At 40.2% G+C, this 20,566-nt stretch overlaps 4 protein-coding genes across 5 annotated transcripts in view; 3 read left to right on the top strand and 1 right to left on the bottom strand.

Annotated features, from left to right (window-relative positions):
- Positions 1-20,566, bottom strand: part of LOC105395184 (mannosyl-oligosaccharide glucosidase) — a 50,807-nt gene that overhangs the window by 9,250 nt on the left and 20,991 nt on the right. For both annotated transcript variants that reach the window (XM_048629905.1, XM_048629904.1), the window contains one exon: positions 9,099-9,224. In XM_048629905.1, the coding sequence (XP_048485862.1) occupies positions 9,099-9,224 (126 nt within the window). The remainder of the gene's footprint in view (positions 1-9,098; positions 9,225-20,566) is intronic.
- LOC125490502 lies at positions 323-1,824 on the top strand. Its single transcript, XM_048629912.1, has 4 exons — positions 323-425; positions 859-1,049; positions 1,208-1,309; positions 1,613-1,824. The coding sequence occupies exons 1-4, from the start codon at positions 326-328 to the stop codon at positions 1,721-1,723; spliced, it is 504 nt and encodes a 167-aa protein (XP_048485869.1). The 5' UTR covers positions 323-325; the 3' UTR covers positions 1,724-1,824.
- Positions 7,144-8,845, top strand: LOC105395022 (ADP,ATP carrier protein 2). Its single transcript, XM_011566941.3, has one exon. The coding sequence runs from the start codon at positions 7,290-7,292 to the stop codon at positions 8,196-8,198; it is 909 nt and encodes a 302-aa protein (XP_011565243.1). The 5' UTR covers positions 7,144-7,289; the 3' UTR covers positions 8,199-8,845.
- Positions 13,364-19,219, top strand: LOC105395181 (probable isoaspartyl peptidase/L-asparaginase CG7860). The gene is made up of 6 exons (XM_048629913.1): positions 13,364-13,578; positions 14,041-14,237; positions 14,578-14,691; positions 15,061-15,229; positions 17,367-17,468; positions 18,991-19,219. Exons 1-6 carry the CDS (start codon positions 13,392-13,394, stop codon positions 19,155-19,157), a joined length of 936 nt encoding a protein of 311 aa, XP_048485870.1. The 5' UTR covers positions 13,364-13,391; the 3' UTR covers positions 19,158-19,219.

The raw sequence follows: 20,566 nt of genomic DNA, 5'->3' as shown, positions 1-20,566 counted from the left end.
CCAGCTGGCGATCACAGTTCGTCCTCCTTGGACCCGTCGTGACCGGTCTCGTTATCAACGCAGCCTACAGCGCCGGACTGTCATCTGTCTTCACTATTCCTAACTACGAAAAGTCCATAGATACAGTAGAAGATCTGTTGGACAGTGGACTGGAATGGGCTGCCCCGGACATAGCTTGGGTGTATTCCATTCGATCGGCTAAAAGCGTAAGTTTTTTTTAAAAGTACTTAAAGTTCTACCAGGCATTGAGATCGTTCACACTACTTATCGTTAAAATATATTTTTTTAAAAATTAATAAAATATTTTTGTTCTCAGGTAAAGCATATGAGATTAGTTGACAAATTCCGTTTGCTGACACCTTCAGAGTTGAAGGCCAGGGGAGAAAACCAAAGCATCGCGCTCTCTATTGAGATTCTGCCTTCAGGTAGAGTATATCTTTACATTTTTTACTATTGGGTGCAATGTCTACCATCTATTCTGGTAGGGGGTGGAGTTCCTGTACGTGGCTCTCTCGAGTGGAACCTTTGTACATCAGGAATCAATGTCTACCATCATTTATCAATATAAGTGTCATACATAAATATATGCTGCTTCACATTACAATTGCTATTTCGGTTGTCTCTTTATTACTTTCGGGTGCCGCGGAAAAACCAGGCATAGAGTGAAAAACCCGCGGAACGTTAATTCATCTCTAAGGACAAAACGTCTTGGCATTTCTAAAAGTAAGACAGGGCTATGTTACCTAATAATTATAACTCAGATTTTGCGTAGTCTAATAACTATAGGGGTGTACCCCAAGGTGAAATTCTGGGGCCCATTGTTTGTATCATATACATTGAAATGAACCTCTGTTGCAGAATGCTTAGCAATTGGTGGTGGGGACAACATCACCACCGACATCCTCAGTAACTACCAGCTGTTGACTGAGGATCTGTTCTTCGGAATCTCTACGGTGGTGGCGCAGAAGAATTCTCCGTACGTGGCTAAGCTTAGTCAGAGGATTCTCCGACTCAATGCTGCTGGCTTGGTGCGTGCCTGGGACTCGCAGGTATGTGGCAGCCATTTTTATTAAATTTGGCATAATGTGAACCTGGATTATATACAGTTAACACATAGGCTACGTTTATCCCGGATTTTTCAAGGAAAACTTTATAAGGCGAAGGGAAGCTTGCGAGAAAAGCTATCTAATAAAAACCTTGTTTTCAGGTATCGCTCAAATACCAAGACATGAAAGTCAAAATGGCGGTAAAGTACTCGAGAAACGTGGTGCCACCGACGACTGCACCCCTGAACCTTGTTGCTATAGGGGTAAGAGATGTTTAAATGAAATGGGTCCACAGGGACACATATTTTTTGGAGTGGTCACTGTTTTCAGTGTTTGTTTATGTAATCTTATTCATTAACAGCTTAAATAAATCAGACGCATAATCACAACCCATCACGTCCATACTGCTGGGCCACGGGTCTCCTTCCAATGAAGGCCTAATGGGTGTTGGTGGATAAGCTGTATTGTGTTAAAATAAATAAATAATAATGATTGTAGCCATGTATGTAAACCCCACGGATATGCGACATAAACAGGGTTAAAGAGACACAAACATTTTGTTACAGGGCATATTCCTAATACTAGTAGCTGGGATCGGTGTCTCCAGCTTGGTCTTCTTAGTGGAGCTGGCACAAGGAAGAAAGAGACAGAGGCATTTGCAGAAAGGGAGACCGTAGAAGTCAGTAGATTGAAAATGATTCTTGAGATGCCAAACATGGCATTTTCGTTTGTAATTTCAGGTTATAGATTCTGTGGTTATAGCTAAAATAGGATTAAAAAAATAATATTTTTATTGAGCACGAAAAACAGTTTTTTCAGTTAACTTTCACAATTTTTTTTTAAAGCATGTGAATCATAAAAATAAACATAAAGCTGTCGATCTGAGAAAAAAATGTCAGATCCATACAAGCCATTTAAGATAGCTGCGTTTCTTTTTTAAATTGCTCATGTTCGTCAGTGGTACGGTAGTGGTGACAGAAGTCCAATCATGATTAACGATGATGCTTGATTAACCTTTTGCCGTAAATGGTCTTTTACTCGAGTAAATATTGTCTCTCTAGTTCCGCAAATCGCTAACAAGGCACGTAATCGGATTCTAATTGATGCTTGTTGACCAACATTTGAGTCTTTCGACCTTGCTGCGACTACAAAAAAAACACTGTTTAGGTCAACCGTAATGCGTGGGTACTAAAGTGACCTAGGTAGATTTATCACGTGGTTAAAGCGAGTTTGAATAGCAAGCAGAATAAGCAAACTTTATTATAAAATATTAAATGTATCCGACATACCTACCGTACAATTTTCATCGTTGAACATTGACCTGGCAAAGGGTACATCACTGATACAACTTCACTCTGTAGACTTGCCTATATTGTAGACTTAGGTACGTATGATTAATTTTGTAAGACTTTCGTAAACCGGCCAGAAACACATGATTTTGTTAGCCAAGTTTATTCTATGAATACAAGATGTTTAAATAAATAAAATAAAAATTACCGATATTAGCCGATTTAGTATCTGATACAAAATTACAAGACCAATCAAAAAGAGATTACATATAAAACAATCTATCAAGAGAATAGTAGTTGCTCAAATACTCCAGAACGAAGCTTAAGATTCTATTATTCATGGATTCCCTAACGGTTTTGCTACAAATGATATTCAACAAATACTTGAGCCAGAGTTACTGCCTGAATATTATTACAGAAACAAATATACATTTTCCAATGAACATACCTATTATAACAGCAAACTATTTTAACGAGGACAATATTTTGAGAACTTTTGAAATGGGATGTTCAGACACTATAATACAAGTGGAAAATCCGGCAAGTTTTGGTGGAGTACTGGAAAAGGTTCTACATCTAAGCAACGCAAGACGCGGCGATAGAAAACTTATATTTGTACAAAAAAACTTGGATGATTCTGGGAAGACACTCAACGTTCTTAATCTAAAAATCCTAACTCACATGGCCAACGTTTTATTAATAGTTCCAATGCAAGCCAAAGCAGCAACAAAAGAAAAATGTGATAATTTCGACATGGTAACACATAAATTCGTGGGTCCTAAAGAAGAAGACGTAAAAACACCAATCGTTTTAGATCGTTGGAACTCATGCAGCAAAGAGTTTGAAAGCAATGCAAACCTCTTTCCTCATGATATAGCTAACATGGGAGGGAGAATAGTTAAAGTGGCTTGTTTCATGTATCCTCCTTTCATTATGTTCGGTCTGGATAAGGAGGTCGCACCGAATGGAAGGGACGGTCTCGACATGAGGATCATCGATGATTTTTGCAGGTAATATCATATTGACACATACATCATTTCTGTTGCCAGTAGGGTATTCAAGATCCTGTAACACGGCTTTTTCTGCATCCACATGAATACAATCATAACTAATGTTCGTTGCAGTGGTCAACGCCCTTTGCCCTCTTTCCTCCCTTCCTCGCCTCTTTCACTGGCTGATGTCCTGTAGATTTCCATCCATTCAACAAAGGAACATTAACTCATCAGATATTTCTAGCAGTATCTTATGTTTCAGCTGGGTAAACTGCACTATAGAGCTGATGGACATTGGGAGCGCTCAATGGGGTTTCGTGCACCCGAACGCGACCGGCACGGGTCTGCTTGGGGCCGTCGCTATGGGGAAAGCTGATATTGGGATAAGTATGTTGGAATAAGGTAAGGCTGTCTGTGTAATGCAGAAGTCTTATAAGGGCCGTTCGGACGCAAGTCGCAGAGCTGTTTAATATGCATATACGGAGACATGTTATATTATATGGTATGTGCAAGCGCTAGTTTCTGCAGCTAGAGCTTGCTCAAGCCTGCACAGTGCACAGCCGAGGCATTTACTATGAATATCAGAAATCTGTTTGAAATGCATTAGGTTTTTAGAGGCTTGACAAGCTAAAATGAGTAAAAATATTGTAAAAACCTTTCAGCGAGCCTCACCTACTGGGATTCAGCATACCGAGTGATGGACATGTCGGCTTACACATTTAGAATATCTATCAGGAATATGGCACCGAAACCAAGGTAAGGAATCGATTATCTTTTTGAATTTTTACGAATTGTTTGAATCTTAAAACAGAAGCAATTCCAATTTTGAGTTTAGGTCCAGATATGTGAACTACTCCCATCTTTGGGCATCCAAGTCCCTATAAAATACAGTTTTTCCGTCCATTCCTTCCTTTGATTGATTCCCAGACTGCTATCCCGGTGGGAACTTCCTATCCTGGCGTTCAGCTACTCGCTATGGCTGGTCACGTGGTTCTCTCTGCTCTACGCCTGGTTGGCGCTGGTGCTGGCTCAGAGAGGGTCTACTGAGGACGCCTGGCTCACTGTGTGGGGCATCATGTTAGCTCAGGTATGTGCAGTCAAAGAAATAGTAATAGGTATTTGTCCCGATGATTTCAGAGTGAGATTTCAGACCGGCACAGAAGCGAAAGAATTGGTGTACAAAAAAGGAGGCCTATACTCTATACCCAACATGATGATGATGATCATTTTTTCTACAATTATGAAAGCAATATAGTGGAAGCGCATTTTGTAGCCGAATCGCCTATATAATCCTTGCCTGCGTCTTTTTAAAACTGTCAGTACTTCTGTAGCATGTTTATCAGCCCTATCTTATATTTCAGCCATGCAAGCTCCGTTCAGACTGGCGTTCCCAGCTAGTCCTCCTCGGCCCCGTCGTCACCGGGCTGGTCATCAACGCAGCCTACAGCGCGGGCCTCTCATCCCTCTTCACTGTACCTAACTACGAGAAGTCCATAGACACGGTGGAAGACTTGCTGGATAGTGGACTCGAGTGGGCCGCCCCGGATGGGGCTTGGGTGTATTCTATCAGCTCATCGAAAGACGTAAGTCTTTAGGACTTGGAGGTTATCACTATATTGGCGATAAACGAACGAACGAGAGCTTACGTGCAATCGGCACGTTTCAAATAGATAGAGTCGTGGCTAGCGCAGCAGCGTTCCGAAACTTCGTTGTTCGTACTATACAGCGACCCCCTAGGTTTTGTTTGAACAAATAACCCTTAAACAATTCACTGTATGACATGGGCCTAAAAGACTGATGGGTGCTTTAACCAACGCGCTTTGTAGCAGCAAATCCGAACAGATATGTTCTGCATGGATAACTAGAGACATAGTAATATTGAGAAACTCTATTTTCAGGTGAAATTTATGCGTATAGTTGATAAATTTCGTTTGTTGAGTCCCGCCGATATTAAAGCCAGGGCTAAAAACAAAAGCATTGCGCTGTCCCTTGAGATTTTACCTGCAGGTAAGCAAATTCTAGATGAGATGTTTAATCAATCCTTTAATAAATCTCGCAACATATTTGGATTCAACTTCTTCTCTTGTTTAATTACAGACTGCATAGCCATAGGTGGTGGCCAAGACATCGCTACGGACATCCTCAGCCAATACCAGCTGTTAATCGAAGACTTATACTTCGGATTATCAACTGTGGCTGCTAGGAAGAACTCTCCATACATGGAGAAGCTGAACGGCAGAATACTCCGTCTGTTGGAGACTGGGTTCTTACTGGCTTGGGATTCTCAGGTATAGATTATCTATCAATACGATACGATACACTTTATTTGTACACCAAAAAACAATAATATAAACAAGTTGTAACTTAATTAGGGTACAAAAGGCGGCCTTATCATAAAAATATGTCTTCCAGAGAACCTTTGGATGGAGGGAATAAGAGATTAGGATTAGGTATTATTTTGAGACAAAAGAAGGGAACCCATATATAAATTCCAAAGATATTATTGACAGAGGTGTATCGCCTACGTAATAATTCATCATCATCACAACCCATCACGTCCACACTGCTGGGGCACGGTTCACCTTCCAGGTTTTTAGGCCTAGGCCACCACGCTGGCCTAGTGTGGGTTGGTGGCGTAATAATTACCCAAAGTTTTAAACCTGTGCTATAGATAATATGTATTTATTATTATTCTTATTATTATTCTTATTTCCAGATATCACTCAAATACCAAGATATGAAAGTCACAATGGCTGTTAAATTCTCCAGAACTCGTGACCCACCCACCACATCACCGTTAAACCTTATTGCTATAGGGGTAAGTGTGTTTTTTGTATCACTGCACTTCCATAGGTGGTGTTCCAATTTTCGATTTGCCCAAAGGAAATGTAAATTTTATATAAGTATCTTTATTTTTCAGGGTGTATTCATGATATTGATGACAGGAACTTCTATATCGTGTTTGGTCTTTCTTCTGGAGGTTATTCAGGGGAGGAAAACACCACAGAAAAGTAAAATTATTTGCTGCAATCAATATAACGTACAAAAGAATAAAATGCTTCTTCTGTTGAAGTCTGTGAAGAAATATATTCAAACTCGAAGGCGTTGAAGGTATTAGTCATTAGAAAACGTAGATTACTATTATTTTTGCAAAGTTATGTCATAATAAATGATATATGTATGATTAAATTATAGTTTTCCACATAATTATTTGTTTTATTTTGTAAAATTCGATATTATACTTCTTAATTTAGTTTTCAGCCTACCAAACAAAAACTGAAGGAACTAACTATAATCTGAAGGATCTGTAGGACATGATAATGAGGTATTTCAATGATGGATTAGATTATGTTATGCAACGCTCTAGGTAAAGTTCACAACTAATGTGGCTAGCTCATAAATGTTTATGATTTTCGTTTTTTTTTGTAGCTGACAAATTACCTAATAGTAAATAGATAAACCCCATAAAATGATTTTTTAACTCGATAATTTTGCCACATTTAATATGAAAGTAATAAATATTAAAATCCAAATCTTTCTGAATCCATATTTCCCTGTGTCATTATTAGACTCATCAGCCAGCAAACATTATCTATTCAGCTGTATAGTATGAACGAGGGATCAAAAACGTAAAATCTAGCATAGGTAAGTAACCTAACCTGACGGTGAACTAAGGAAAGCAACACTAGAACATTATGTTGTTGTACTTCAGCTAAAAAGATTTTCTGACAGAAAAAAATAGAGGACATCTGGCAACACAAGCCTCGTGACATTTATCACCGTAAGGTTGGCAGCACTACCTTCCTCTGCTTCCGCGCGCAGACACCATCCAGTTCCATAGTAGCCCTCCATCACGACATTACTTCATATCTCCTCAAATAGGAGTTCGTAATTCGTGAAACGACCAAACCAGTTCCAACTTATCGACCACATACACCAAGTTCCAGAAGAAAATCTTCAAAATGTCGAACCTTGCTGACCCTACCGCCTTCGTCAAAGACTTTCTCGCTGGAGGAATCTCTGCGGCTGTCTCCAAGACCGCTGTGGCCCCGATCGAGAGAGTCAAGCTGCTGCTCCAGGTCCAACATGTGAGCAAACAGATCGCAGAGAAGGACCGCTACAAAGGTATCGTCGATGCCTTCGTCCGTATCCCTAAGGAGCAGGGGTTCTCCTCCTTCTGGAGGGGAAACATGGCCAACGTCATCAGGTACTTCCCAACGCAAGCGCTGAATTTCGCTTTCAAGGACAAATACAAGCAGGTATTCCTCGGCGGAGTGGACAAGCACACGCAATTCTGGAGGTACTTCGCCGGAAACCTGGCATCAGGCGGCGCCGCTGGAGCCACGTCTCTCTGCTTCGTGTACCCTCTGGACTTCGCAAGAACGCGACTAGCAGCTGATGTGAGCAAGGGGGGTAAAGACGGCGCTAGAGAATTCAGCGGTTTGGGCAACTGCTTGAGCAAAGTCTTCAAATCCGACGGCTTGACCGGCCTGTACAGAGGTTTCGGTGTGTCGGTCCAAGGCATCATCATCTACCGAGCGTCGTACTTCGGGCTTTACGACACGGCTAGAGGCATGCTGCCTGACCCGAAGAACACTCCCCTGGTCATCAGCTGGGCTATAGCGCAGGCTGTGACCACAGTTTCAGGCATCGTGTCGTATCCCTTCGACACGGTAAGGCGGCGAATGATGATGCAGTCTGGGCGCGCTAAGGCCGATATTTTGTACACTGGAACCATCCATTGCTGGGCTACTATTGCGAAGACGGAAGGAGGTTCGGCCTTCTTCAAGGGGGCTTTCTCGAACGTTCTGCGAGGAACCGGTGGTGCTTTCGTGCTTGTCTTATACGATGAGATCAAGAATCTGCTGTGAGTTAGCTAACAGTTATGTTTATAGGTATTTTCGGACAAGATAATTATCTGTTCTTCAATACAATTTCTTTGAAGTGCAACAGTCGTATCTGTTACGGATGCGTAATGTATTAATTATCCGTTGATTTTAGTGCATAATAATATGTTATTATTGTGATGTAATTCCATCCATCATTCATTATCTTGTGTACTTTTGAAAGACCTATTTTAGTTTTCCCTTTTTTCGTTTGTGATCCGTCACTTTTCTGACATGTTTGCCTATTTCATCATAATCGTCTACATCTTTAAAGGTCACGGAATATTTTTTTACTGACAGATTTACTTCCATAATTCCTTCTTTTAGCATAACGTTTATATTATGTATATGTTATAAGTTTTTGAAATCTATAGTTAAATTATTCATACATTTTTGAAAGACAGTCTCAGCCAGGTATACTGTTGGAGTAATCATTAGAATTTAATTTTGCTTTGTCCTGTACAAAGAATAAGACGTTTATTAATGATAACTTCAACGGTATACCTCGTTTAGTCTGTTCCATATTTTTTTTAGTTAAAAAGAAAATGTTTTTCTCTTTAACTGAAGAACCCTGTAAATACTGAACCAGTTTCATAGTGACAATTCCGAGAAAAATAAAGATAATGAACTTATATTTTTGTTGTTATTTGCACCTTGATTAGAAGATTTTTATTTAGGCCTAGATTAACGATAGTTAACTTGCTTAGTTGCTGGTTTGTCAAAACAACGCATAAAACTGTCGAGATGTTTCTTTTGCAGTGACACACCATCTTGTTAAGAGCTTGGTGGTAAATAGAAGTGGGGTATTACTTGTCGAGACGTACTGGCATGGAGTGCCAGTACGTCTAGTTCGTAAATTGTTAATCTAAGTGTTTCGCCACTCACCGAAGGCGGAAGTGACGAGGCGGTGGGAGGGCGCGGTGGTGACGCTGCGCAGCACCCGGGGCGTGTCCGGGGGCTTCACCGACTTGGGCGACTGCCGCACCAGCCGCACGCCGTCCGTGTGGAGGCCTGGAGGGAATAGCGTACCTATGTAATCCTTTATTGCACAAATAGATACGTACATGTACAATGGGTGGACTTGATGATATAAGCATTTTCTACCAGTTCACAGGAAGTATAGGAAAAGGTATATTAAAAAGTGAGCAAAAAAAGAAAAATTAAGAAATTGCAGGTAATGGTACTGAATAATTATTATAAGTATCTAAGGGCTGATTTTTCAATGGCCATATAAACGCTATCTGATGAATAAAATTGTTGCTGTCACTGTCTAATACAAACATTCAGACGCGACAGTATCAGAATTATTCCCCAGATAACCCTTATCTAACCATTGAAAAATCAGCCCTAAGATTAAATAAAAATAACACATAATACTTAAATAATATGACTACTACTTATACGTACTAAACTAATGGCCGTAACAAATATAGGTAATATGTATACTAAAAAGGTATATATATATATATATATATATATTTAAAACATATAAATCTGGGCGCGGGTCGGTAAAGTAGGTGGTAAAGTGAGGTAAACATGATACACCAGATATCAATCCTTAAGAAGCAAGGCGCACACCTTCCGTGTGGATGCCTGCAGACAAAAGTGTACCTAGAGCTGCTTAACCCTTCTGGTAGAAAAGGTACAATTTCAATACACTCTCGAGTCGAAAGTCCCACCTGCTATTGACGTTTCGTTATGAGTCTGGAACTGTTTGATTGTTCGTGAGTGTATTCAATTGGATTTGGATAGTTAATACGTCGATCATCGAAGAGTTAATAGCATAGGTTTCGAAATATGGAGACCTAATTTTGAACATTATCGATAAAAGAGTTAGGGTAAATGTAAGGTCAATAGGATACACTGTATAGGTACCGTACCAACTCCGACAAAGTGATTCCTTACACATATACAACCTCCTTTAAAAAAAAACGAAAAACATATCAACTTTTCCTGATCTTACACAATATTACAAAAGGTTGTCGTGAAAAAAACGCTTTCAGTGTTAAGACCGCCTATTTGTAAGCTTTTATAATTCTATTCTTGGGTGTGTTCAAATAAAGAATATTCTATTCTGTCTATTAAATTGAATAAATTGCCGGCCTTAACACATTGCATTTCGTAGGAATTCCAGGACAAAAGTATCTTATACTATTCCTATAGCACTCCGGGACAATGTAGACTTATAATGGTGAAAGATTACAAACAAAAGTTTACAACTGAAGTTATCATTCTGAGGGTCTACATTTAGAAAGGTGTAGATCGCAAGTTAGTCTGTGTGGCATACTATAGTGTTTTTTTTTTCTCTGTAGTGTTTTGTTTACGATGCGACTCATGCGACGCTTTGCGTTGGTGTAGTTTAAAATAAATTATACATCTTTAAGATAAAATAAGTGGACAAAATTGTGTAAGTACCGCAAGTATACATGCTAAGTAAAATATACTGCAAGAGAGCGAGTAGGAATATTAAGTATAGGTACATTACTGCCGATTCTAAAGGCACCTAAATTTAATTTTGTAATGTCAAAACCTAAAATTCTTTGATCCAAATTAAATTTTATGCGGGGTTTTTAAAGTTTCATTTTCCATTTTAAGTTTTGACAACACTAAAATTAAATTTTGTACCTTCAGACTTAGCTTAATTTTCTGATTTATTAGTACCTAATTAACTCATGTTATTTACTGTGTCGAATAGCATGTCTGTTTACTGATAAAACCACTCACTATACCACCTATACCTACACAATATTTAGGTGCATTGTTCACTAAAAGATATGTTATCGCTGTCTGTGGTTTGTTCTAATGATAAATATTTGTAATTCACAATAATGCGGGTAAATAATGTAGTCACATAATACATTCAAACTTTACCTCTGTGGTATTGAGATAAGGGTGTCGCTCAGTACCAACATAATGTGGGAACATTTAACTAACAACAAATTAGATTGGTGGTTGTGAGTTTTTGTTGTGTAAATGACAATGGGCGTTTTGGGACCTATGTCCAATAAAGATGAGACATAGGTACATCGTTGGATAGCTCTTTTCAAGTGAGCAAAAATGTATCTCAATAAATTATCCTTACCAGCGTAATATATTTATATATATAATAGTATGTATTTATTTAAGTATATAAGTATGATGTATGTAGTTTATTTTTATTACCTATTACTAGGTATAGATTAGGTATGGAAGTATTTTTCTATGGCATTGCACTCTCTCTCCTGATGACAGTTAGGGCGTAATACACGTAAACACGTATTATTGAAATTGTAGAAATTACTTTCAACTGGTTTTATTTACTGAAATAATAAACAAATATAATATCATATAAAATATGATCATTTTGTTATAAAAATTAAAAATGAATGTGAAAAACTAACAAAAACATTAAAATTACACAAATAAAATATAAAAACTTTCAAGGTACGATTATTGAGAGTTGGACAGTAAATCAAGACTAGCGCTTGTTATTCAAATTCTGCAAAAAAATACCTTTTCAACGACGTATCACTCATTTATATTGGTGCTGGTCCCAGCTTCCATATATTTGTGCCCATCATCATTTTAGTTAGTTGTTATTGTTGTTGAGTGCTGGAAAGTCGTATCGGTTGTTCATACTACTATTACAAATACGAAAGAGTATAATCTCTTACTTGTTTACTTTTACTTCGTTGTTCTACTTTCATTGTTTAAGTGGAACAACATTTCCAGCCAGCCAGGTATGTTTTTTGTTTGACTCTGAACTGAGAGTATTATTTTTTTGTTTTTATGTAGTTTTTATTATTATTTCAGTACGTATTTGGAAACAGACACGCTCGCATGACCAATACATTCCGCACGGGACATTGTTTGGAAATCAGACCGGCATGAAATATATTTTCCCAATAGCACCTACTGTACGCTTTATTAATAAGTTTTGTAGCTTGCAAACTCACAACCCGTCTATGTTTGAATAAATGAACAGGCAGACTGTTAGTTTCATCACGAAATGAAATCGTTTATTTGAAATTAAATGAAATCGTTTATTTTTTCGACGTAGAATATAAGAATTACTTGTCAAAAGTCATAATCTACCACCATTTCACAAAGGCCCCGTCATTAAGGAGGAAAGAAATGGCGAAAGAAACTCCTCGAGCATCTTTTCAACTTTTTGCTTAAAACTAATACAATTTTACTTATATCTAGTTAAAATACAATTTTACTCAAGCATATCCATTTCATTTTTTCAAATGCCTTAGCTGAGGTGGACAAGACCACGCGTTTTTGTCGTTTACATAATCATTTATACTATAATAAGCTGACGATCCACCACGTCTCCAATACTGGGGCTCGGGTCTCTTTCCAATGAAGGTTTTAGGCCTAGTCCACCACGGTGGCCTAGTGCGGGTTGGTGGACACTGTTAAATAAAATAAAATAAATAAATATGTGGGGACATCTCACACACGGCCATCCGACCCCAAGCTAGGCAGAGCCTGTGTTATGGGTATCGGACAGCTGATATATCTACACAAATACATGGATAGATAAATATTAAATATAAATATCAACACCCAAGACCCGAGTACAAATATCTGCCTTTAAACAAATATCTGCCCCAGCCGGGAATCGAACCCGGGACCTTCGGCATAGCAGTCAGGGCCACTAACCACTACGCCATTCGACCGTCTTAGTTTGACAATATACACTTACGAGAAATGAAAAAGTTCCAGTCCAGTGACATATGGGACGGTGATGGCAGGTGGAACTTTTTCATTGCTCGCTTACAATCTCTAATTCACCCTCCCCACTCCAGCCAACGCACCCCATAGTCCTCGTCCACGGCGGCGCGGGGGACATCCCCGACAGCCCAAGATGGCGGCCGTGCTGCGGCTATTTACAATTAAATGTTTCAAACCTCTGAGTAGAAAAAACAGGCGGAAGGATTATCGCTAACTAAAAACTGAAGCACCTTTTAAGAAAGTCGATTTCATTGTTACGACGAGCCCGACACACACACATTCACACTCAAAGTAAGTCAGTGCACCGCTGCGCGCCAATTATGTCGCACCTACACACCAACACACTCTCATGTTGCCGCCATTGTTGTGCCTCAGTTTTTAGTTAGCGAGCTTCCTTCCGCCTTTTTTTCTACTTCGATGGATATTTCCTTCATTTTTACATCTCCTCTTCACCAGACAATGGACCCCATAGTCCTAGTCCACGGCGGCGCGGGAGACATCCCCGACAGCCGGGTGGCGGGCAAGCTTCGCGGGTCCAAGATGGCGGCTGCGCGTGCACACAGACTGCTGCAGGCGGGGGGCAGTGCGTTGGAGGCCGTGGAGGCGGCCGTGGTTGTGATGGAGGAGGATGAGAGCTTTAATGCGGGTGAGTGATGATGATGATCAAGAGAATGTTCTCATTCTTTAAGGGCCTTTTCGCTACTGGAGATTGGCGGTCTGCTCTGCTTACTCCTTTCTGTTCTTCACCAAGCGCATTAGCAGAATATTTAATGGAAACCACATAGGTATTAAAGCCATCTTGCTATTTATTTTCCTACTGTATTATCCCTACTTTTCTAATCCAGACTCTGTTTTGGACATTTTAATTTTATGATTAGAATGGCCCAAAGTAGTCTGCCCCAAATCATCATCACTTCTTCAAGTGCCTCTCCACTACTGGAGGTTGGCGGTCAGCTCTGCATACTCCTCTCAATTCTTCGCCAAGCGCATCAGCTGTTCTACGCTGGCCACTCCCGTCCATTCTCACTACATCTTCAATTTATCTCCAGCAGATATTCTACGACTTTTGTGTCTAAATAAACACACTTCTTCTTTCTTACTCCACCAGGCTACGGCTCAGTGCTCAACCTTCGCGGCGAGGTGGAAATGGAGGCCAGCATCATGCGAGGGTCGGACCTGGCAGTCGGCGCCGTGACGCTGGTGAAGGACTTCAAGCATCCCATCAGCATAGCCCACAGGGTGCTGACTGACTCGCCCCACTCGCTGCTGGGAGCTGAGGGTGCTAAGATCTTCGCTTTGGAGAAGGTGGGTTAGGGTTTTAAATCTTGTTTAATGTCGCTTTTTGTTTATTACCACACAAGGTGTCCAAAGCCTTTGAATTTTCTATGCGGTTAGTGGCATTAATGGCCTTGATCTGTTTAAAGTAGTCAAGACGATGAAAATGTGACAGTAACCTTTTTAAATACTTAAGCTGAGTTGCAGAAGAGCACTTTAATCTAATGTCTTAAATGTGTAGGTAGCTGCCTTACTTTGACAGTATACGGAAAGAAGAGACAGACATAGATTTAATGCCGACATAAGCTTAAGGTTCCTTCCTGCAACTCAGAGTTACTATTAGCATTGATGTAATGCGTATCTTCTTCAGGGCTTCAAGACTGTGCCACCAGAGTCGCTCATCAGCCAGAACGCGAGAGATGCTCTCAACAAATTCCTGGAGCATCGCGAATTTGGAAGAACCGAAATAGGTGCAGAGCATGAGGTAAGCATCACATCTGTACACTGGTGATTGGTTGTATGTGACTTTCTAGGCATTGGTAGGTTCCTCTGGTTCTTCATATACTTATATTGTTAAGCTTCTTTCATGAGGAACCTACCAGATACTTTTCCAAAATGTAATAAGTAGGTACACAAGACGACTCGCCTTATTTCGAATTACTGCCATTTCTGAACCGCGTTTCAAACTTAGATGTTATGGATTATCCCCCAAAGTCTCCATATACAGAAGAATCTAATAATATTCGGTAAACTGGCTGTTCTGATCATGATTTTCTTCCAATTGTCAGTCAAGTTTCTTCTTCTGCCATGAATCCACGTTCCTTCTCTCACATTTCTTCCTTCTCTCTTCCAGGGTGGAGTGGGCACCGTAGGCGCGGTCGCCATAGACTCGACCGGCTCTATAGCCGTGGCCACCAGCACAGGGGGAATGAGCGGCAAGGCGGTCGGCCGTATAGGAGACACGCCACAGATCGGCAGCGGGACCTACGCTGATGATGGAGTCGGAGGGGTGTCTACTACAGGTGTCTATACTATTACCACTATCGTCACATTAACAAACAAGGATCCTTAGGTCTTATGTAAAAGACCGCGGTGGCGGAAACCAAACCGACAAGAGTAAGGCTGGTTTCAAGCTTTCTTTCTGTATACGGCCTAAGGATAGTTGATTACTCCATGCAGTCACCAATCACAGCGCCTTATTTATGGCGAATTGCGATAAAGTAACTAATCGTATATAACTAATTCGTGTAGCTAGCAGCAGTTGCAGTTCTATATATAGAGGTGGTATAGAGCCTTAAGCAACAACGATGTTCAGCAAATAAGCAATGTTAGGATCGTCGATTGCTTATGCAGATGGTTTCATCATCTCCTTCAGCCCCTAATCTCCTATTCCTTATATACCAGCGCACTTTAAGCAGCCGGCGACTGACTGGCTAATCCTTCCACCTGCAGTAGCCGGCGGCTGCACCGGCTCTATAGCCGCAGCCACCAGCACGGGGGGCATGAGCGGCAAGGCGGTCGGACGTATAGGAGACACGCCGCAGATCGGCAGCGGGACCTACGCTGATGATGCTATCGGCGGGGTCTCTACTACAGGTACCTGGCTATTACCACCATCGACACATTGGCTAACAAGGATCCTTAGGTCGTATACAGAAAGAAAGTGGAATACTTTCCATACTTTGCCGAACAAGCGCTGAGAAAAATGTGAATCTAAACCGACGCGGTTTAAAATCTAAACGCGGACGGGATTAAAATCCTTAGGGACGAGAGAACTTCTTCATGTTCAGGAAATCATTCTAAGGCGAAGCGAAGCTCGCGGCGGATCAGCTAGTGTATATATAAAGCGCTTATAAGTTTCCAGCTTTCTTTCTGTATTTGGTCGATGTTCAGCTGATAAGCAACGTAAGTATCGTCGATTGCTTATGTAGGTTTCATCATCTTCAGCCCGTAAACTCCTGTGTCATGTAAATATGCATCTAGCGCACCCTAAGTAAAAAGCAAATGTGACTGAGTACTCCTGTCACCTGCAGTAGCCGGCGGCTGCACCGGCTCTATAGCCGTAGCCACCAGCACGGGCGGCATGAGCGGCAAGGCGGTCGGCCGTATAAGAGACACGCCGCAGATCGGCAGCGGGACCTACGCTGATGATGGCATTGGGGGCGTTTCTACTACAGGTAGCTTACCACCACCGACAGCTAGTCATGAGTTTCTCGTCGCAGTGATGGTATTAGCCAGCCAGTCGCTGACTGCGTAGGGTGCGCTAGACGTGTACAAGTATGAAAGCAGGTGATTTAGCCTGCAGCCGCTACTTGGGTTCGTTTTCGAAGTCGATAAACTCGATAAATGCGTATTCCACCAATCCAGCGCCGTATTAATGACGAATCGCGATATAGTAACGTTTATGTACGTCGATAACGAATTCGTGTAGCAGCAGCTGTGGAATTACTTCCATCGAAAAATTGCAATCGACGACAATCGTTAAACACCATGGGTTATGGTACGGATCTGATAGATGCTAGACAGACAAGCGATGCTGCTTAAGGCTGGTTGATTGATGGTGGAAACCTGCAGTAGCCGCATACTCTACCGGCTCTATAGCCGCAGCCACCAGCACAGGTGGCATGAGCGGCAAGGCGGTCGCCGTATAAGAGACACGCCGCAAATCGGCAGCGGGACCTACGCCGATGATGGCGTTGGGGGCGTTTCTACTACAGGTTTGATCATCTTCAGACCGTAATTTCGAGGAGTGACGTATTAATCCCCTGATACTTATATACGTCCAGCGTGCTCTGATTGATTGAAAATAAGGCGCTGTGATTGGTGACTGTAGCAATCAACCATCCTTAGGCCGTAATAGTAAGTGAAAAGGCTTGGTAGCCTTATGATCGGATCGCTGCTAGTAGAAGCAATGTGTATATGTGGTATATTACAAAGGTTATTAACAAGAAAGAAATCTTAATACCGAGATATAGGCTGAAGGATAGTGACATCTATGTTGAATATAAGAAAGCTATTTGACAACTGAACAGTAAAAAAGCTGGAAACTTATAAGCGCTTACTTTTCCATACTTTGCAGTGCAAATAAGCGCTAAAATAGACTATAGTAATCGAATCTGGGACTTTTAGAGATTTTAATCAGTGTTATTATTTTTTCAGGACACGGTGAATCGATACTGAAATACTGTTTAGCTCACAGCATCGTCAAGCTAATGGAAGGTGGTTTGGACGCCGGCACCGCAACAAAAACTGCGGTCAATGGTATGTACGGTGGCCTGCGCCTAAAAGTATACAGGCGGAGTTTTTAAAATAGCGATCCTGATGATGAAGGGACCAGCTACATCTGTTTTAAATCTGGGGACGTATTGTGTGTGATGTGTGTAGCAGTGGTGTTTATGTGGATGTGCTTGAACAGCATGTGAGCTTCAGATCGCTATTTTAAAAACTCCGCCTGTATACTTTTAGGCGTAGGGTAACGTAACGTACCTTGGGACGCTTGTACCTCGGGACATTGATTGTATTTTAAAAACCGGCTGAATAAACACATTAAAATTCTACCCTAGGCATAGTATTTTACTCGCTTGGCAAAACTAGTGAGTCTCGTGATCATACCAGCATCGAGTGTGTGGTGAAGACAATATGAAGTTTTTTGGAGTCAAAAGTAGCTTTTGTAACTATAGTTTTTTGTGTTGCTTTATCTCATTGAGGCATGCTCAAAATAAAGACATGGATGTCACGTATAACTTTTCAGTTATTTAATTTTAGGACATGGCAATTATCTGAAAGATTCCTAAATTAAAAATAAAGATATTTAAATTTTGGTTAAATATTGCTTTTTTGTACCTTGGGACACGATTAAATTTGTACCTTGGGACACTGTTTCCTATGGCTTTGTACTATGGAAAATGCAAACATCTAAATAACGCCTTAAATCTCTGTTCTTATTAGTGCCAGAGTGAAACTAGACAGAAGAGAGATGCAGTAAATCAATAAGAACAGAGATATAAGGCGTTATTTAGAAGTCTGCATTTTCCATAGTACAAAGCTATAGGAAACAGTGTCCCAAGGTACAAACGTGTAACGTACCTTGGGTCAAAACAAGCATTTTTACTTTTATCTTAATTTAATCAAATCTGGCCACACTAAAGCTTTAGCACAAATACTAGTGATAATAGATTATATATCCTACCGAATAAAGAAAATTTCACATTAATATCTTAGTTGTACGCTGCGATAGCTTCATTCAAAGTTGGGGTAGTCGAAAATGTCCCTAGGTACGTTACGTTACCCTACCTACCACGTATGTGCCATCTATTGTTTATACTTTGTAAAATATACCATGAGTCTACCTATGACAGCTGTCTAATCCATACACTTTAGTTGTCATTTGTTTGTTTACGAACTTTATTCGACGCATATGCATTTATGAAATAAACGTCATATGGCTCATTCTATGTTTTACAAAATATATAATACTAGCTGTTTCCGCTAGCTTCGCTTCGCCTTAAAAGTTTTCCTTTGGAAATTCTGGGATGAAAAGTAGCCTATGTTCTTTCCCAGAGTCTAGACCATCTGTATACCAAATTTCATTCTAATCCGTTCAGTAGTTTTGGCGTAAAAGTTACATAAATATTGATTTATTGACAAGTACCTACATACTACCTACGTAGTTCAAATTGATATTTCATTGGCAGTTATTAAATTTTCTTACTTTTCTCGCGTGGGTAAAATTCATTTGCTGTATGAATTCCAGCAGACTATTAACTAGTGTTAATCTTTGCAGGAATGACAAAACGCCTCAACAACACGGCAGGTGCTATAACACTGTCCAAGAGTGGACAAGTGGGGGTCCACTTCAGCTCCAAGAGAATGTCCTGGGCGTACATTAGAGACGGGAAATATTACTACGGGATTGAACAGGGAGAGGTGTTGAGTGAAAAGTTTGAGTGAATGAATTCGAATCATTCGTTCAGTTAAGTAAGTTGGTTAAGAATTTAAAGTTTTGCTGTGTTAACGCTGCCGCTGGCTGGTGAGGATTTTCATTATGTTTTTAATTAGTACTTTAAAATATAGCTTCTTTGTATCTTTATGAAATATACGGAATATTGAGGACGGAAAGTAAACTTTTTTTTTATATAAAAATCTAGATGTTTTTTCAATGATAAGCACCCCTACAATTATATGCACAACGATCAAGTTATATGAAAAAAAAAATACTTCTACAGTAGTACTTGCTTATGAAGATAAAAACCAGTCTATTTCGATATACTATATATGTCGGTAGTAGTTTCGGACAGCTGAACAGGGCCCCAAGTCTACTAAACGCATTAGAGTAAAATTGGATGTCGATTGTATGTCGACAGCATGTCGACAGCGAAAAATGACACATTTGGCAGTCTTGTATTTTTTAAGACCATAGTGTCAGCTCGATGGAAGTTGGATGGAAGCCACCATGAAGCCACTCATATTACATTGAACAAAACGCTAGTCCACTGACAAGTGCCACACCGATATCGTCTCTCGGGTGACAATTTGCGTAGTCCACTATTTATTAACGTTTCCGTAAATGGCTTCATTATGGTTTATCTGTCAAAAATCACCTTTGTGAGGCCATTGAGCAGATACACCTAAGATACACGTTTTATTCAGATGTTGTCAACATGAATTGGAATATTCATTTCAATTTGCGGTGGGCAATGCTAATATTAGCAGACAGAGTGGATAGAGGTCGTCGGGAGTTGAAGGAACGGCGTCGAAATCGCGCCTTCATGAGGCGGAATGTCGATCCTTTCCTGAGTTTGCCGGACTCGGAGTTTGTGAAGACATTTCGCCTCAGTAAGGATGTGGTGAAGGAGATTGCCACGGATTTAACTACACTGATAGCCAAAGAACGCAGGCTAGATGGTATATCTGTTATGATTAAAGTTTGGAGCCGTCTATAATTTGGCAAAATATAGCTGTACTGGATGGTAGAAGATCTAATACTTATACATATATGTTTCATATACTCATTGCATTGCATTCTTTTAGCCATGTTTTATAACCGACTTCGAAAAAAGGAGGAGGTTCTCAATTCGCCTGTATCTTTTTTTTTTATCCTCAACTAACAGACAAAACCAAAACAAAACCTCAGAAAAAGGAACCCTGTTGGTCAGAGAACAAAACGATAAATTGTTAAAATGTACTCTGTGTTGTTAAAGTTGACATAAGAAATGCAACATATCGACACGACGAGTTTTTTTATTTTGCCTGTGGTCTTAATTATACAGCCAGTTTAATATATGAAAAATATATTTAAATGCCATAACACGTCAATTATTGAATTTAAAAAACATCGAATAAGATAAAACACTAATACT

This window comes from Plutella xylostella, chromosome 24, assembly GCF_932276165.1.
Source record: "Plutella xylostella chromosome 24, ilPluXylo3.1, whole genome shotgun sequence".
In the NCBI taxonomy this organism is placed as follows: domain Eukaryota; kingdom Metazoa; phylum Arthropoda; class Insecta; order Lepidoptera; family Plutellidae; genus Plutella; species Plutella xylostella.
Note: the sequence above shows the minus strand (reverse complement) of the source record. Positions and strands in the feature narration are given on the sequence as shown.

What these genes read in the sequence shown, in the direction of transcription:
- LOC105395022 (XM_011566941.3), top strand. Translation starts at nt 7,290, where the DNA reads ATGTCGAACCTTGCTGACCCTACCGCCTTCGTCAAAGACTTTCTCGCT.
- LOC105395181 (XM_048629913.1), top strand. Translation starts at nt 13,392, where the DNA reads ATGGACCCCATAGTCCTAGTCCACGGCGGCGCGGGAGACATCCCCGAC. An exon ending in CGGAGGGGTGTCTACTACAG is followed by an intron (nt 15,230 to 17,366) that starts GTGTCTATACTA and finishes TTATTTTTTCAG; the next exon opens with GACACGGTGAATCGATACTG. An exon ending in AACAAAAACTGCGGTCAATG is followed by an intron (nt 17,469 to 18,990) that starts GTATGTACGGTG and finishes TAATCTTTGCAG; the next exon opens with GAATGACAAAACGCCTCAAC.
- LOC125490502 (XM_048629912.1), top strand. Translation starts at nt 326, where the DNA reads ATGAGATTAGTTGACAAATTCCGTTTGCTGACACCTTCAGAGTTGAAG. An exon ending in TATTGAGATTCTGCCTTCAG is followed by an intron (nt 426 to 858) that starts GTAGAGTATATC and finishes CCTCTGTTGCAG; the next exon opens with AATGCTTAGCAATTGGTGGT. An exon ending in TGAACCTTGTTGCTATAGGG is followed by an intron (nt 1,310 to 1,612) that starts GTAAGAGATGTT and finishes ATTTTGTTACAG; the next exon opens with GGCATATTCCTAATACTAGT.